The 14,754-nt window shown below is 38.4% G+C and overlaps 1 protein-coding gene across 1 annotated transcript in view; it reads left to right on the top strand.

Annotated features, from left to right (window-relative positions):
- DHX15 (DEAH-box helicase 15) overlaps window positions 1–14,754 on the top strand; it is a 49,311-nt gene that overhangs the window by 14,068 nt on the left and 20,489 nt on the right. Inside the window, exons 3-6 of the mRNA XM_030491575.1 lie at window positions 627–820; window positions 2,224–2,383; window positions 2,792–3,010; window positions 13,601–13,768. Of these exons, the coding sequence (XP_030347435.1) occupies window positions 627–820; window positions 2,224–2,383; window positions 2,792–3,010; window positions 13,601–13,768 (741 nt within the window). The remainder of the gene's footprint in view (window positions 1–626; window positions 821–2,223; window positions 2,384–2,791; window positions 3,011–13,600; window positions 13,769–14,754) is intronic.

Genomic DNA, 14,754 nt, shown 5'->3' with positions numbered 1-14,754 from the left:
TTGCTGTTTCCAGATTTCTAACGAGAGCATAAAACTGCTGACTGACAAATGAGTGTCACCACAGGAAGGAAAACACGGGGGTTTCATATGTGGTTGATAAAGTTTCAAAAGAACAATAACTAAATGATCATAACTATAAATTCATTCTATTTGCTGTGGTTCCTGGCTAAGACAATTTTTTTTATATCACTAAAATAATTCTTTTTGCTTAATGTATTAATAAAGGCTTATTTTTTAAAGCCACAGAATATAATTTGTTTACTACAAAGCTTAATGAACTGTGTTAGGGATCTTGATTTTGAGTGTTAACTTTAATTTTGGTTGCTTTGGAACATATTGGCTGCTGTATCTGAATTAGTACTGATCTAACAGTGCTTAAACTTACTGTGAACCTATGTATTTCCTTAATAACTTCAAAAATAGTTAGGTACATGCTTAATGTGAATGTGCTTTTAGTGGCACTGGGTCCAGCTAAGTAGTCTGTCTGGGTCTCATGCTTTGGATATTTTTGTGTATGCATTTGGCATCTCAGTGAAGTAATAACTAACTATTTGATACGGTACAAAGGTTACAGATTACATCTGGTCACTTAAAGTGTTTTTAAAACTGAATTTTATTCTTGGCAGATCCCTCAATGGTGTGTTGACTACATGCGCTCGTTACCTGGACCAAAAAGGGGAGTGGCATGTACCCAGCCTAGGAGGGTAGCTGCAATGAGTGTGGCACAGCGGGTTGCTGATGAGATGGATGTCATGCTGGGCCAGGAGGTTGGTTACTCTATTCGATTTGAAGACTGCAGTAGTGCAAAAACAATTCTGAAGTAAGTATGGCAACTGCCAGGTAAAGGCGTAACATGGCCTGCTTGGGGGTGTGGAGTGGAGTCGCAGGGTAGTGAAGAGTGTGAGTGAAGTTTTATAGAAGTAGTAATGAGGATGGGGGTGAATGTAGTAGTAGCACAAGGGGTAATGGCTTCAAACTTAAACAGGGGAAGTCGAGATTAGCTATAAGGAAGAAGTTCTTTACAGTGAGGGTGGTGAAACACTGGAATGGGTTGCCCAGGGAGGTTGTGGATGCTCCATCCCTGGCAGTGTTCAAGGCCAGGTTGGACAGGGCCTTGGGTGACACGGTTTAGTGTGAGGCATCCCTGCCCATGGCAGGGGGGTTGGAACTAGATGATCTTAAGGTCCTTTCCAACCCTTACTATTCTATGATTCTATGAGTGGAGAAGAGGCAGGAGCCATAGCATGAGCTGAGAGAAACCTGAGGTGTGGGGCTTGAGTAGAACAGATACTGAGTCATTCCTCCTAAAGAGATCACTGCACCCTATGGAAATTAATTTTAAGTGATCTATAAAGAAGAGGGTGATCCGAAGAATTATTTCTGTGATCAAGGTGCTATTCAGAATAAAGCCCTTCAGCATTCAGTTTCTCTCCGTGTTAACACATTCAGCTGAGCTTTCAGTGGTATCTTTCTACTTGGGATAATTCTGGTGAAGTTCAGTAGCTTGCTTCAGTATGGAGAACTACCACAGAGTTGTCAAAACTGGCCTATACCTTGCTCAGGGACACACAATCCATAGAGGTTTAGTTGTCAGCTGTTTGTAGATTCCTGTACTGTATGGGTGGAACTAGACCTGCTGGTGTATCATTTTCAGGTGACATTCAGAATGCTCAGTTAAAAAGGGTTCCACATACTGTAGTTTAAGGAATAGTGCTTCACTATCAAAAGATGTCTTCTCTTTTGCTCATACAAGCAGTTGAAAAGAAAAATTAAAAAGATTTTAACTGGTGGAAAAGCATAAAGTGAACCAGTGATCTGCAAACAGAAAAGGGGAGAAACAATTGCAGAAATAGGATTTCTAGGATTTCACAATGTGTTTTTTTCCTTTATTTTCCTGTCTGGTTTGTAGGCCTAGAAGCCTGGCAGTAAATGTCTACAGACCAGTTATAAATGTTGCTAAATCTTCTTGGTGCCGCCCCTGCCTTTTTCCTTTGATAAACTTCCCCCCCCTACTTCCAGATCTCACTTAGACTTTGCAGTAATCTACATGAAAGCTTGAAATGAGCTTGTTACATTATTGGAAATAGTTTAGTGATAGTTTTAATTGGCTTTTTTTAAAATACAAGCTTAGTTAAAGCAATCTAGTGAACAGTACAGAAGAGGATTCTGTATCAGATGTCATTCAATAAAATCCGTGTAAAAATTGGTTTTGTTTGTGATCAGGTATATGACTGATGGGATGTTACTTCGCGAAGCCATGAATGATCCTTTGCTGGAGCGCTATGGTGTTATAATTCTTGACGAGGCCCATGAGAGAACACTGGCTACTGATATTTTGATGGGAGTCTTGAAGGAAGTTGTAAGACAAAGATCTGATTTGAAGGTCAGTAATGATTAAGCCCAACAGCATCCCCTTTCTAGTAGCAGGCATACCAAATAAGGGATCTGTGTGCTTACCATTTAGCTGGTTTTTATAATCAACTGAAGTAGATAAACTTTTTTGATCTAGTGATGATCCATACTGGAATGATAACCCTAGGAAACTTAATGCAGTTTGTACTGAGGAAAATACTGGAAACAACATAATTGTAGCTTAATCTTTCTGTATTAGACCAGGATTGGTTTTTAGACCTTTGTAACAAGGGTGCTGTGTTCAGGTGGTAAAAGCATGCTTAAATCAGTTAACAGTTGAGTTTAGTCTCTTACGTACTGTATATGTAACATTTCACAAATTCTTGTTAATTTTTGGAGTAATTTTTTTTTTTTTCTTTTTTGTCCTCCAAACCTACAGGTTATAGTTATGAGTGCTACTTTAGATGCTGGCAAGTTTCAGATCTATTTTGATAACTGTCCTCTTCTGACTATCCCGGGTCGCACCCATCCTGTGGAGATATTCTATACTCCAGAACCAGAAAGGGACTACCTTGAGGCCGCCATTCGAACAGTGATCCAGATTCACATGTGCGAAGAAGAGGAAGGAGATCTCCTACTCTTTCTTACTGGACAGGAGGTAGTTATTTTTTTCTTTATCCATTCATCATTCCATACAGAAACTGTTTTAAGTGATTTGTGTAGATTGAAATGCTTGGTTTCCTTTCCTAGTTTATCATTTGAATGACCTGAGATTTTCTACCTGCCATACACCTTAAGTCCTTAGTAATTGTATGTATCTGTGATCTGCATATACTATGCAAGCTCTCTCTAAAGTGAAAATTCTCATCTTACTCATGTACTTTTAAAATAGAAACATAGAGTATGAAGCAGTTTTATGCTGATGTGAACTTGGAAGTTCTGGGTAGTTCTGTGCTCTTCTGGATGTGTATTGTACAACTTACCTAAAAAATAACACTTTGGTTCTGCTCCTTAGCTATGAATAGTAGTTTTAATGAAAATGTTTGAGTTTTGGGGGTTTTTTTATGGATAGATTTGAGTATTGGGTTGTAGTCTTTCTGTATCACAAATACAGGGAGTTAGTGTCAGAAATGGACTCAGTGCCTTGCAAGAGGATTGTACAAAAGCACTTAAGCTTTACATCAGGAAATGAGGATTTTCTGGAAATATTAAAACCTTTGCTTGAAATAAACTGAGTTCTTTTTAGTCCATTGAAGCTCTTTAAAGTGTCCTTACTAATAGACTGAGATGGAGAGGAGGTTAAAAACCCCATAGGCCTTGTGAAAGTTTACTTGACTGAGTCAGCTGGTCAAAAAGCAGTATTTTTGGTAGGGGACAGAATGCAGCTAGCAAAAAAAAGTCTGTCTGACTGATTCTTCTTGCAGTCACCCCTTGAAGAAATAGCTGTGAAAGGATGTGGAACAATTCAGTGTCTTTTATCTAAGCATACATAGTCTTAACTATACTAAGGGGGAAAAATGGTACAAATAACTTGTGATGCTAAAGATATGTAGGCTTCTTGAGTAGATTTGGCAGTTATAAAGATGTGTTGCCTCTTAGATGAGTTTTAAAAGACATTTGATTGAAATGTCTTTTGGCAGGTCATCTCTTCCCTTAGAATACCAAAACAAGGACTGTCACTGTAAAAGCAGGTAACTCTGGCCTTTACATTTGTTCTTTCTTTGGATTATTGCTGTGAGTTAAAGTACAGGTAGGGAAGGTACTTGGAAGATTATAGCTTTAAAACTGGCCTGTCTGGTTTTAGTTAGAAGTTCTAGTTCAGACTAGTCTGGCAGGTACATGTGAGAATTGGGGAAGCAGCTGTTGCAGGTGTGGGAGTGAACCAGAAGCAGCAGAAAGGAACGCTGCTGTCCACAGTTTCACCAGATTCTGTTTCTCTGGATGGATGCTAAATCAGGCTGGTCTTTAACCTTTCATGAAGAACAAATAATTGCCCTTCTAATTATCAGTTATAAATTATGTACTTGCTTACAGGTATTGCTCTAAATAATTTGTCGTGACAATTAGGGAAGTTGGGGGTAGGGGAGAGAGCATGTGGGACAACTGCCTTCGGACATTACCAACTCTGAGCACCACTCATGTTTGGCAGGTGGCTCTGGACCCAACTGCTTCAGTGACAACCAGTGCTATGGAGTTACTCTGTCCTTTTGTATGAGCAGGTTCTTTGATTTCCACTGGGCTAATTTACAGGACATAATGCACTATAAACAAATTTTTAATAAATCATGCACATAATACATGCTCATATATACAGATATAATTATGCATAAATGTATCTAGCAATGTCCTTACATTGCCTTGCTGAATCACTTAAAACTTGCAGTGGTAAGCCACGATCCTGGTTTTTGTTCTCCAGTCTGCTTATCTGTGGCTGATAACTGTTCATGGGCACTGGAGTGGCTCTGCCTAGAGCTAGTCTAAATTTAGGTAGTTAGCACGAAATTGAAGTCTGGTTTAGCTTCTGTAGAGAAGCTTTGAAGTGTTATATTCACGACTTTTTGACCACTGTTAAGGTCTATCTTTGAGCCTCATAATACAGTCTATGTGTGCATTGCCGTTGAATCTGACCTACTGTAATCTCAAGAACTGGGAAGTGTGCTGTAGGTACTGCTGTGTGGTGTGGATTCAGTAGGCTTAGTAGCTCGGGTCTTGCCTTTGATTATTTTTTTTTTTTTTTTTTTTTTTTTTTTTTTGCTGGGCAGAAATGCTTTGTAGTTCTTCTGGGTTGTGGAAAACGATATGAACAGGGTGCAGGATGATTTGATTTTGTCAGAAAGATGCATTTGCAAAGCAATGGAGTTACGTAAAGGGGAGATATTATACGTAGAACCATGTAAGGGTGAGCTGGTTTGAGTTTAAGAGGCTTCAGATGAGGCATAATTGTAGTGGTCTAAGGCAGAATTTGAGTCCTTAGTAGCTACTGCCTTTGCTTCCCACTGAACTTGAAGTAATTTTGTATGGGCAATAAGATGTATAGCGGTTAATTATACGGGTTAGTTAAGACACAGAGTAGATAATGAAACCTGGAGATACTAGGGAAGGTTCTGTGTTGTTAGGCCTAAAAATAAAAAGAAGTTTAAGTACATTTGGAAGCTAAAGGAATCTTAATTTGTATAAGCCTGTTACTGGATGAAGATAAAATTGTTGTTAATGGTGCAGAAATAAGTGTTCAATACAAATTTCCTTCCTGAATCTGCAAGGAGCAAAAGTCTATGATTATGTTGTATGAACTGCTTTTCAGACCATTAGTAACAAAAGAGGATGTTTTAAAACCTTCATTTATTAGGAGTAAACATTTTGACTTGTCCCATAGTCCCTATGAGGAGGGGAGCTCATTTGTTAAAAAAATAATAAAAAACCCAAAAAAACCCCCACGCTGGTATAAAAGGATGATTCCAGAAGATGGAAATAATGTTCATGTTTCATGCCAATACTCAAAAAAAGGTGTAAAGTGGAAAACTATAAGCCAGGTTGCCTGATGTCAGTCACAGGCAAAATCGGAAACTCTGACAGGGAATTCTGTTCACAAGGAAAAAGTGTAATTACATTTCAGTCAACATGTCTTTCTTAGACAATACGTTTTGTCAAACTTGTTCTCAGTCATTGAGATTACAAATTCAGTAGTCTAGTTGTGTAGGTACACATTTGTTACACTTTAAATGTCTCAAGACTGGCTCATCTGCAGATCTCGAAGGTATCTGGTTTATTGTCTACTGGAGTTCTGCTAAAACAGTGTTAGATTTCACACTCCATTAAATCAGTAATCTGAGAGTAGGTGTGAAATCCTTGCAGATTAAACTTGCGGGGAGGCAGAAATAATGACACAGGAGCTGTGTACATCTGTCTTACATACCTTAGTAAGCTAGGCACTTAAAAATGCAAAGTGTGCTTTCTGCCCACCCTGTTCTTTATAAAGCCAGATGAATCATTGCGCATTTAGGAGGAAGAATCCAGGCTGTATCTGGAGATTTGAAGTACAGATCAGCATTGTCGCACTTGTTTGTAGATAAACATTCTGAATAACGTTGGTGTGAAGTTCTGGTGTTAGTGTTCTAGAAGGGTTTAAAGTGATGTTGGTAAAACTGATTGTGGGGAGAAAAGAATTGCAAAACATTTTTGAGGTTTTAGTAGAATGTTTTGTAAACAAGGATTTATTTTAAAGGCACATTTCTCATCAAAGTGAGCCTGGTTAAGCTCTGGAACTGTGAAAGAGACTTTCTTATGAGGAAATTGAACTCAAAATGGACAACTTCTTTTTAGTCTCCATGGTAGTGATTGAGTTCAGGGCAGTAAGTATACTGGGCTGCAGTGAACCCAAGTTGTCTTGTTTAGCCTTAGAGAAAGTATTGAGGAGTTGGGGAGCATAAACCAAAAGAAGAGTACTAATATTCTGTTCAAGTGTTAATGGGATGCAGGATTTTTTGCTCTTCATTCATTTGAAATGACATCAATATGAAATACTTCAAATAGACCAGGTCAAAAAGATCTCGAATATAGGAACTAGGCCAAGATCTCAAATATAGGCCAAGACCAGTTCCATTCTGACTTGCTGGCAGAGCAGTCTTGGTTATGGTCAAGTATCGACTTGTTCCATGCATGTTTTTTTGGGTTTTTTTGTATAAGGACACCATTTCAGGAAGTTTTGCTTTTCTGGACTTGTGTTGAGAGCATCTCCTAAGATGGTGCAGCTCTTAGGGTCAGTTCTTTTTATTGTTGTTTCCTCATTTTAGTTTGTAGTTTAGCTTTCATTCCTGGATGAAGAAAGGGAAATTAGTGAAGTTCCATGCAGCTTTAAAGGCAGAGACAAAATTTCTGGAAGGTTTGTCATCAAAGCCAGAGGTGGCTGGCTGTGCCCCTATCTGTTACAGGAACACAAAAGAGAAGGGTAAGGGTTACAGGATCTGCCAAATATTTCTGTTTTGGGAAGTACTTTTTATTTATCCATTTAGGTTTTTTCCCTGCATACTCATTTTACACAAAGTAGGATTGCAGTGGCATTAGTTTCCTTCGGAGTTTAACAGGTGTGTCTACTTGGCTCATTTATCCAAGGTGAAGCTGAGTCTAACTGTGTAGAGTGTGGCAGCTGATCTGCTGTTGATAGGACTTGTCATCTCCTATTTAAGAGTTTAAAGTGTGTTCTAACTGGAGCAGTCCTGAAGTTTTGCTCAGCTCATGAGGTTCTTTGCAAATGCTCAAGGTTAACTGAAGAAAGGGGTTCTGAAATAATGTTCCCAAGGACCATGTTTACAAAATCATTGAATTGTTTTGCATGCCAAGTACTGAAATTGTTCCATTAAATGTGCTTAAAATGACATCACTCTTCACCATCTTTCTGTAGAAACAATTTTCCTAAAGATAACGAGATACAGTTTAGATCTTAAGATTGAGTGAAGGCTGACCAGCAAGTTAAATGGGTGTGTATATCATATACCAGTCTGGCCTATGAGCCAGAATGAATGCCAGCACTTGGAAGTATGTTGGTGGCTCCGGGTAACTTGCGGTCAATTGTTAGGTAACTGTTGTTTAGTATCAACCTAATTTCAGGCCTCATCTATGGCAACATGGGTGGGTTCTGCACACAACAAAAGGGAAAGAAATTCAGGTTATTGGATAGTTAGCTCAGCATGAGCAAGTTAGCTCAGTAACTTAGTGCCACAAAGATGATCGAAGGACTGGGAAGCCTGCCTTATGAGGAAAAGCTGAGAGAACTGGCTTTGTCTAGCCTTGAGAAAAGAACACTTATCTTTATCACCATGTTCCAGTATTTAAAGGGTGGCTACAAGGAAGGTGGAAACTCCCTTTTTGCAAGGAGTCACATGGAAAAGACAGGGGTAATGTGTGCACGTTACTCCTGGGGACATTCCAGTTGGACACAAGAGGAAGGTTTTTTCACAATCAGAACAATCAGCCATTGGAGTAATCTCCCCAGGGAAGTGGTGGATTCCCCAGTATTGGATGCTTTTAAGGTTCAGCTGGACAGGGTGCTGGGCCATCTTGTCTAGACTGTGCTTTTCCCAAGAAAGGTTGGGCCAGATGAATCTTGAGATCTCTTCCAACCTGTGAACTTCATGGCTGCTAGTCTTCCTGCCTGCCTTTTTATGTTTGGGGTTTTTGACTACCATTCAATAGAACGTCTTTATGTAAGAAGCTTGGCAGTATTTGTTCAGCAGAAACTTGCTTCTTAAAGATGTGGTGCATTAACTCGATAATATATGCAACTGCTCCTATAATCCTTTTCTATTTCCATTCTTGCTAATAGTAACCTTTCAGTATGAGCACCTCTTTACAGCAGAAATACTATCAGGGAAAGAAATGGAAGTGAATTTCTACTGAACATTCAGTTTGAGTAGTGTATTAAGACTATTTTCAACAGCAGATGAAAAAAAATGTGATGTGCATGATAAGAAGCAAAATTAGTCTCTTCTGTGGTTAATTTTATACAGCTCCTTTTAGATGAACTGCTAATGATATGTTCAAATGCTTAGTTTTTGATGCAGAGCTAGGGAATATTAAGTATTGGAGTACTGAGATGATAACCTTAAGCAGTGGAGATAATCATATTGGAGGCAGCTGGTGAGGTATTGTTTTGTGGTTCATTTATTTCTGAGTCTCTTTGCTGTGTGTTCTGACACAGAGCCTGAGGAACCAACATGTTTCTAGATTAAAATGACACAGACCGTCCTTAAGTCATACCTAGAAGAATTTCTGTGATAAGGCTTTCAAAAGTGAGATATTTTAGGAAAAAACAGTATTGAAAAGTAATACTTGGTATTACTCAAGTACTGCTCACATTTTCAGTCTTGTTAGTATTTACTCATACAAATAAAGGGGGCTGGGGGGTGGGATTTGAGCATTAGTCCTCTAAGTGGTACTCTTGAAGTTAAGCCACAGGAGAATTATCAGTTCTGGCGCTCTTATTTTCAAATACTGACAGCTTTTCATCATGTCTTCCCAGATCACTTCTGGGTTTCAGGTTAAAGAAAGGAGCTTCTTAGGAGACCTTCCTTTTCTCCCTTTCCCATGCTATCCTTTGAGCAATGTGGAAGGTTTTATATTTACTTCCTGCAATGATAGTTTAAAAGGAAACTTTAGCACTGTTACAGTGACAGGAGCAAAAAAAAAGGTTTAGTTGTACAAATAAGAGGAGTAGGAATTCAAACTATAGATGGCTCCACTACTGTTTCTAATAGATCAGAGGGAAATTGTGCACTCTGTGCTTGCTTTTCTAAACAAGACACTGCTAAGCGTTGGTTCCCATGCACTTCAGTCCTCCTGAAGTCTGTGATGCCATGGGGGTTCCCACTGTAATCCTGAAGCTTTTTGATGTCTCAGAATTGCTTTCTGATATTTAAGCTCCTGAATGAAATCTGCCTAATTGACAGGTGAATGTTGCCTGTTGTCTACCAGTTTTTTTGTAGCCTAAGCAGCCTGCCCAGGACTGTGTGTGGAACCAGCCTTAATCACACCGATTTCTTGGAAGGATTATCATGTAAATTAGCCTACATTTGATTTAATAATATTGATTAAATTACATTATTTTCCTGGTTACTACTGCTTTTCCCTTTTGTGAACTATATTTAGCTCTAGGTACAAAATACAAATTGTTGGCTCTCACCTGGGTGTTTTAGATGACTTTGTTTTTCCTGGTTGAAAAGCATTCACCACCCCATTACCTCCTTGATCACCAGGATATCCATAAAAATAAATATTTTCTCTTCACTAGTTCTTGTCTGTCCTTGGGGCTTTTCCAAGGAGAATTGTGTATGTGTTGAGGGCTCCACATCAATATACATGATTCATACTACTATGAGGTTCTGAACTGCTACTTGATTCTAGTTTCCATAGTGTTGCAGCTGAACTATAGATACTGTACTTGTATTGTTAATTCATTTTGGTCAGATCAACAAGAAGTTTTAATAGACTGACTGGGACAATTCTGATGAGTAGATGTTGTGAAATATAGATAGGTTGAATCTGTGTGGCACTGGCAGCTTGAGAGAAGTAAGATTTTAGCATGTAGCCTTTCCCCTTTGTGGTCTGTTTTGCTATTTACCCTTTGGTAATGAGCTCTCTTTAGAATGAGAGCACTGATGGACAACTCCATTGACTGCAGTTTTATTGACAACTGTTTCTCAAGTAATACTTCCAAGAAGTCTTCAGTTTTGTGAGAAACTAGGATCAAGTTCAGGTGGTAATTTCAGCATTGCCTAAGCCTTGCACTTTCTGAACGTTAGGCCGACTTCCTTCTTTGACTGTGAAGCAGGTCTTTGTGCTAATGCACAGGGCAGGCAGGGGTCTAACTGTGGCTCGTTTGATCCTGTGTCTGTGCCTGCTTCTAGTACCCTGGTATTTGCTATCTCAGGTAGTCAGGGTAAGAGTCAGGGCTTTGAGGAGTTCTCAGGTGTAATCTAAATGCAAGGCACGTTCACTCTACCTTCCCCCTTTTCCCTCCAAGAAGAACCTCCTCTTATATGTGGGTTGATGGAATAATCCCCCTTCAAGGGCTTCTGTAATGGATTTGGAGTAGATGGTGTGCAAATGTTTAAATGTGTGTGGTTTTTTTAAAAAAAGCTTTCATGCTTGAGTAAATGGGGACTATTGGATTAGATTTGCTCAATCTTCAGAAGCTTGAAGTTAGGATTATGCCTTCAACTGTATCTCTTGTATCTCCAGACTTAAATGTTTTCATGTGATACAAATGAATCTTTAGCACTTAAATGAATCCTTAACACTTTCAAACTGTTCTTACTACACATATTCCTTCTAGGTTGTGTACTTTGGGAATATCAGTTCTAATTGTCTGCTGGAGGGTGGCTGTGGGTACAGTTGAAGTAGAGTTTTCTACCAGTGTGGTAAATAAAAGAGAACCACTTTTTTTTTTTTTTTTAATTAAAACAATTTGCTGCTAAAGAATTCTCTTTTACTGTCTTCACGTGAGTGGCAGTGGCTCTCGGTGACTTGCATCCTTTTTTCAGCAGTTTCTGATGAGAGGTCCGTAGCTAACTGCAAGCCTGCAGAGAGTAATGGTGTTATATGCACTTGTCATCTCTATGTTGAAGTATTTTAATGAGTCCTGATTAGGGATATTTTGAAAGTACATTGGGGAAACTCTGGAGAGAAACAGCGCTTTTATCGTCTTTCAGAAGATGATAGGTGGCTGTGAACACATGTGGCCTGAGGAGTGTAGTGCTTTCATTTATCACTGCTTGCTTGTATTTTACTATCTCTTAAGTATAAAACTGTCCTGGAGTCTCTAGTCAGTACTGTTGAAGATGAAGCATCCTGTCCAGCATCAGAGCTTTCCCCAATTATACAGTGTAATCTGCTCAGGTTCCATGAAACAGTGCAGTGGCCTTCAGATCCCAGCTAAGGTCTGTGCTGGATTTTTGTTTAGCGTTTGGCTTGTGGGGTTTTTTGTTGTGTGTTGTTTGGGTTTTTTTGAAATATTAAATCTAATTTTGTATCTTGGGCCTGTTAAATATTGTAATGTTTATCATAAATGTTGTAAATATTTAATGAGCCCAAGTATAAGCTTGTCAAGACTTTGCATGGGTGCACATTTGAGGGAATGGTGCTGCCTAGTTAGTCAACTGTCTGTCAATGAAGTTAGGTTTTTCCTTTTTCACTGGCAGGCTATTACTGAACTTAGAGGGCTTTATCAGCAGAACACCGAACACTGACATCTGTGTTCAGAAGTTAATTCTCTGTTAATAAAGCAGTAGCAGGCATTTCAGCTCAGTGCCTTGTCTGCCCCTTGCATTTTGTGACGGGTCTGTTGGATTTGTTGGCAAAGGGCACATTTGTTTAAAAGACATTTTGTAAATATCTGCAGTTCATTCAAATTGGCAAGATAATGCCAGAAAGCATTAGGCTTACTATTAGGACTTTTTGACATCAAAAAGGAAGAGCATTCATTTTGCCATGTTTACATTAGTTACATATGCTGATCAATACAGAACATGCGTATTGCATTGTCTGTGCTGCTTTAAAACATACTCATGACAGTTGTGCTGAAAACTTACAAGTCTCTTAAGAACAAATGAAGAAGACCCAGATTTATTCTAGGTTTCTAAAGAGGAGTCTGCTTTTGCTTTTCTGGTTACAGTTTAAAGCAGTGCTTTTACCAAACCTTTACGTTAACCTGTTGTGTATTTGCTTAAGGCAAATTCAGGCTGGTGACTTATAAGGGAGGTCTGGTCTTTTTTTCTTGGAGTATGTTGGTTTTTGCTTTTGTCTACTGTTACTTCTTCTTGTGATGACTTCATTCTCCCATCAGTGGTTCAGCTGGAATATCAACAGTTATTAAGCATACCTTTTAGTTGTAGCGGTGGAGGCTCTGTTGTAATTTTTAAGTTGAAGTTAATGAATTGTGCTAGTCATTAACCTAAATTTCTGTGCGCTTTTTCATTAAATCTTGTAATAGCTATAGGTCACCTAGCTGACTTAAATGTAGCTGTTTTCAAATGAAATGGAATTATAAACGAGTTGTGAACTTTTTTGTATGGTAAGCTAGCCAGAAAATAGGCTAGCAAATACTGTAGAAAGTACTAAGGTAAGAAAAAAGGCATGAAGAATCTTCTTCCTCTTCAGAATATTTCACTGACTTTTCTTAAGCTTAGGTGGGGTTTTGGTTATTTTTAAAGTAAAACCTGAAACACTGGATTGAGGTGGTTCAGGTTTTAGCATCCACGTTTATACTGTAAAGGTGTTTGTTCTCATTAGGTACAATGAAGCAAATCTTCCATATAATTGCATTAGTGATACGTGACATTAAAGCTTAATTGGCTTATTTTAAATATCTTGCACATCAATTTCTTTTTAGATTGTGAAAATTGAAAAGGTCACGAGTGCAGTTGCATATTCCAGGGTGAGAGATTTCAATTTTAGTACAATTTGTACAGAATTAATTAGGAAACATGGCTAAAAGAGAAAGGATGTTGAATGCAAATTATGGTGCTCATTAGACTGTAGAAGCTGAAGCATCCTGAAGTATTGTGGAAATTCGATTGCAATGCAGAAAGCACCTTGATTGATTTTATTTTTTTGTTAATATGAAAGTTTTATGTTTTTAAGTAGAAGTTACTGTAATTGTTCTTCAGGATGTGGAGTTAAGGTAATTGTCATAAGGCATTCCAAAAATGTGCTGCCTTTTTCATGGAGTTCTCTAACCAATATTTCTGTTTTGCAGGAGATTGATGAAGCTTGCAAAAGGATAAAACGTGAAATCGATGATTTAGGCCCTGAAGTTGGTGACATCAAAATCATTCCATTGTATTCCACCCTTCCTCCACAACAGCAGCAAAGGATTTTTGAACCTCCCCCACCAAAAAAACAAAATGGAGCAATAGGAAGAAAGGTAAATAGTACTGGTTTAGTATGCTGCTCAGTATTAGCTGCTCACACTTGTGTGGTCAATTACATAGGAGGTTTAGCTGTTTTAAATATATTTGGATAGCAACAAGTAGAAGGGTTTTTTTGATGAAGCCTTAACAGTCCATGTTAAAATGTGCAGTTTAACATTACCTTGAAATTTTGCTTCTCAGTGCAATTCAAAATCATGGCTTCCACTTGTAAGGCATGAATACTCTAGTAACAGTTTGATGTGTCTGAAGGGGAGTGGCGTTTATTTACCTTTCCTGTGGGAAGCATGATAAATCAGGTTCAGTACTGAACTTGACAGCCACCTGACAATTACATAGAGGGATGGGATTTTTTTTCCCTAAGGAATTATTGAGCCATTAGTTTTGGTTTGGGTTTTTTTTGTTCTGTTTGGGTGGCTTTTTGTGGTAGTGCGGTAGTATTTAGTTTAAACACAAACCAACAAAGAACACCCAGCACAAAATGGACTCTCTCTTCAAGGGACGTTATGAGGCAGGTTATTGTTTCTCAAGGTTTATGAGAAGATGCAAATGAAAAAAAGTACACTGAAATTAGATGTTTTCTGTAGCAGTAAGCGAGGAATTTAGGTTCTTACATTGGGCAAAGTGGATTGAGAAACTGTAAAACTTGACATGGGGCTAGTGAATGCTCTTCATAAAATCAAGAGTTCAATTCTTGAATGCTCACATAAAAAGGTTAGAAACTGGTTATTTCTCTAAAACTGAACATTTGAAAGGAGTCTTGATAGAGCTTACCCAGGCTAGACTAATGCTGTATGAAGCCGTAGTGATCACAGAGTTAAGATTTTGAAAGCTGACTCACACTATCTGCTCTATGCAGAGTTTGTTCTTTGATTATTTGGTTTTTTGTGCAGTACAATGCATGTAGAATACTAGTGACAACTTTCTAGAGTTCTGGAAGAATAAATCACTTTAATTTACTGAAATGATTCTTTTCCCTATT

The sequence above is a fragment of the Strigops habroptila genome, chromosome 7 (assembly GCF_004027225.2).
Source record: "Strigops habroptila isolate Jane chromosome 7, bStrHab1.2.pri, whole genome shotgun sequence".
In the NCBI taxonomy this organism is placed as follows: domain Eukaryota; kingdom Metazoa; phylum Chordata; class Aves; order Psittaciformes; family Psittacidae; genus Strigops; species Strigops habroptila.
This window is presented reverse-complemented; position numbering and strand designations above follow the sequence as displayed.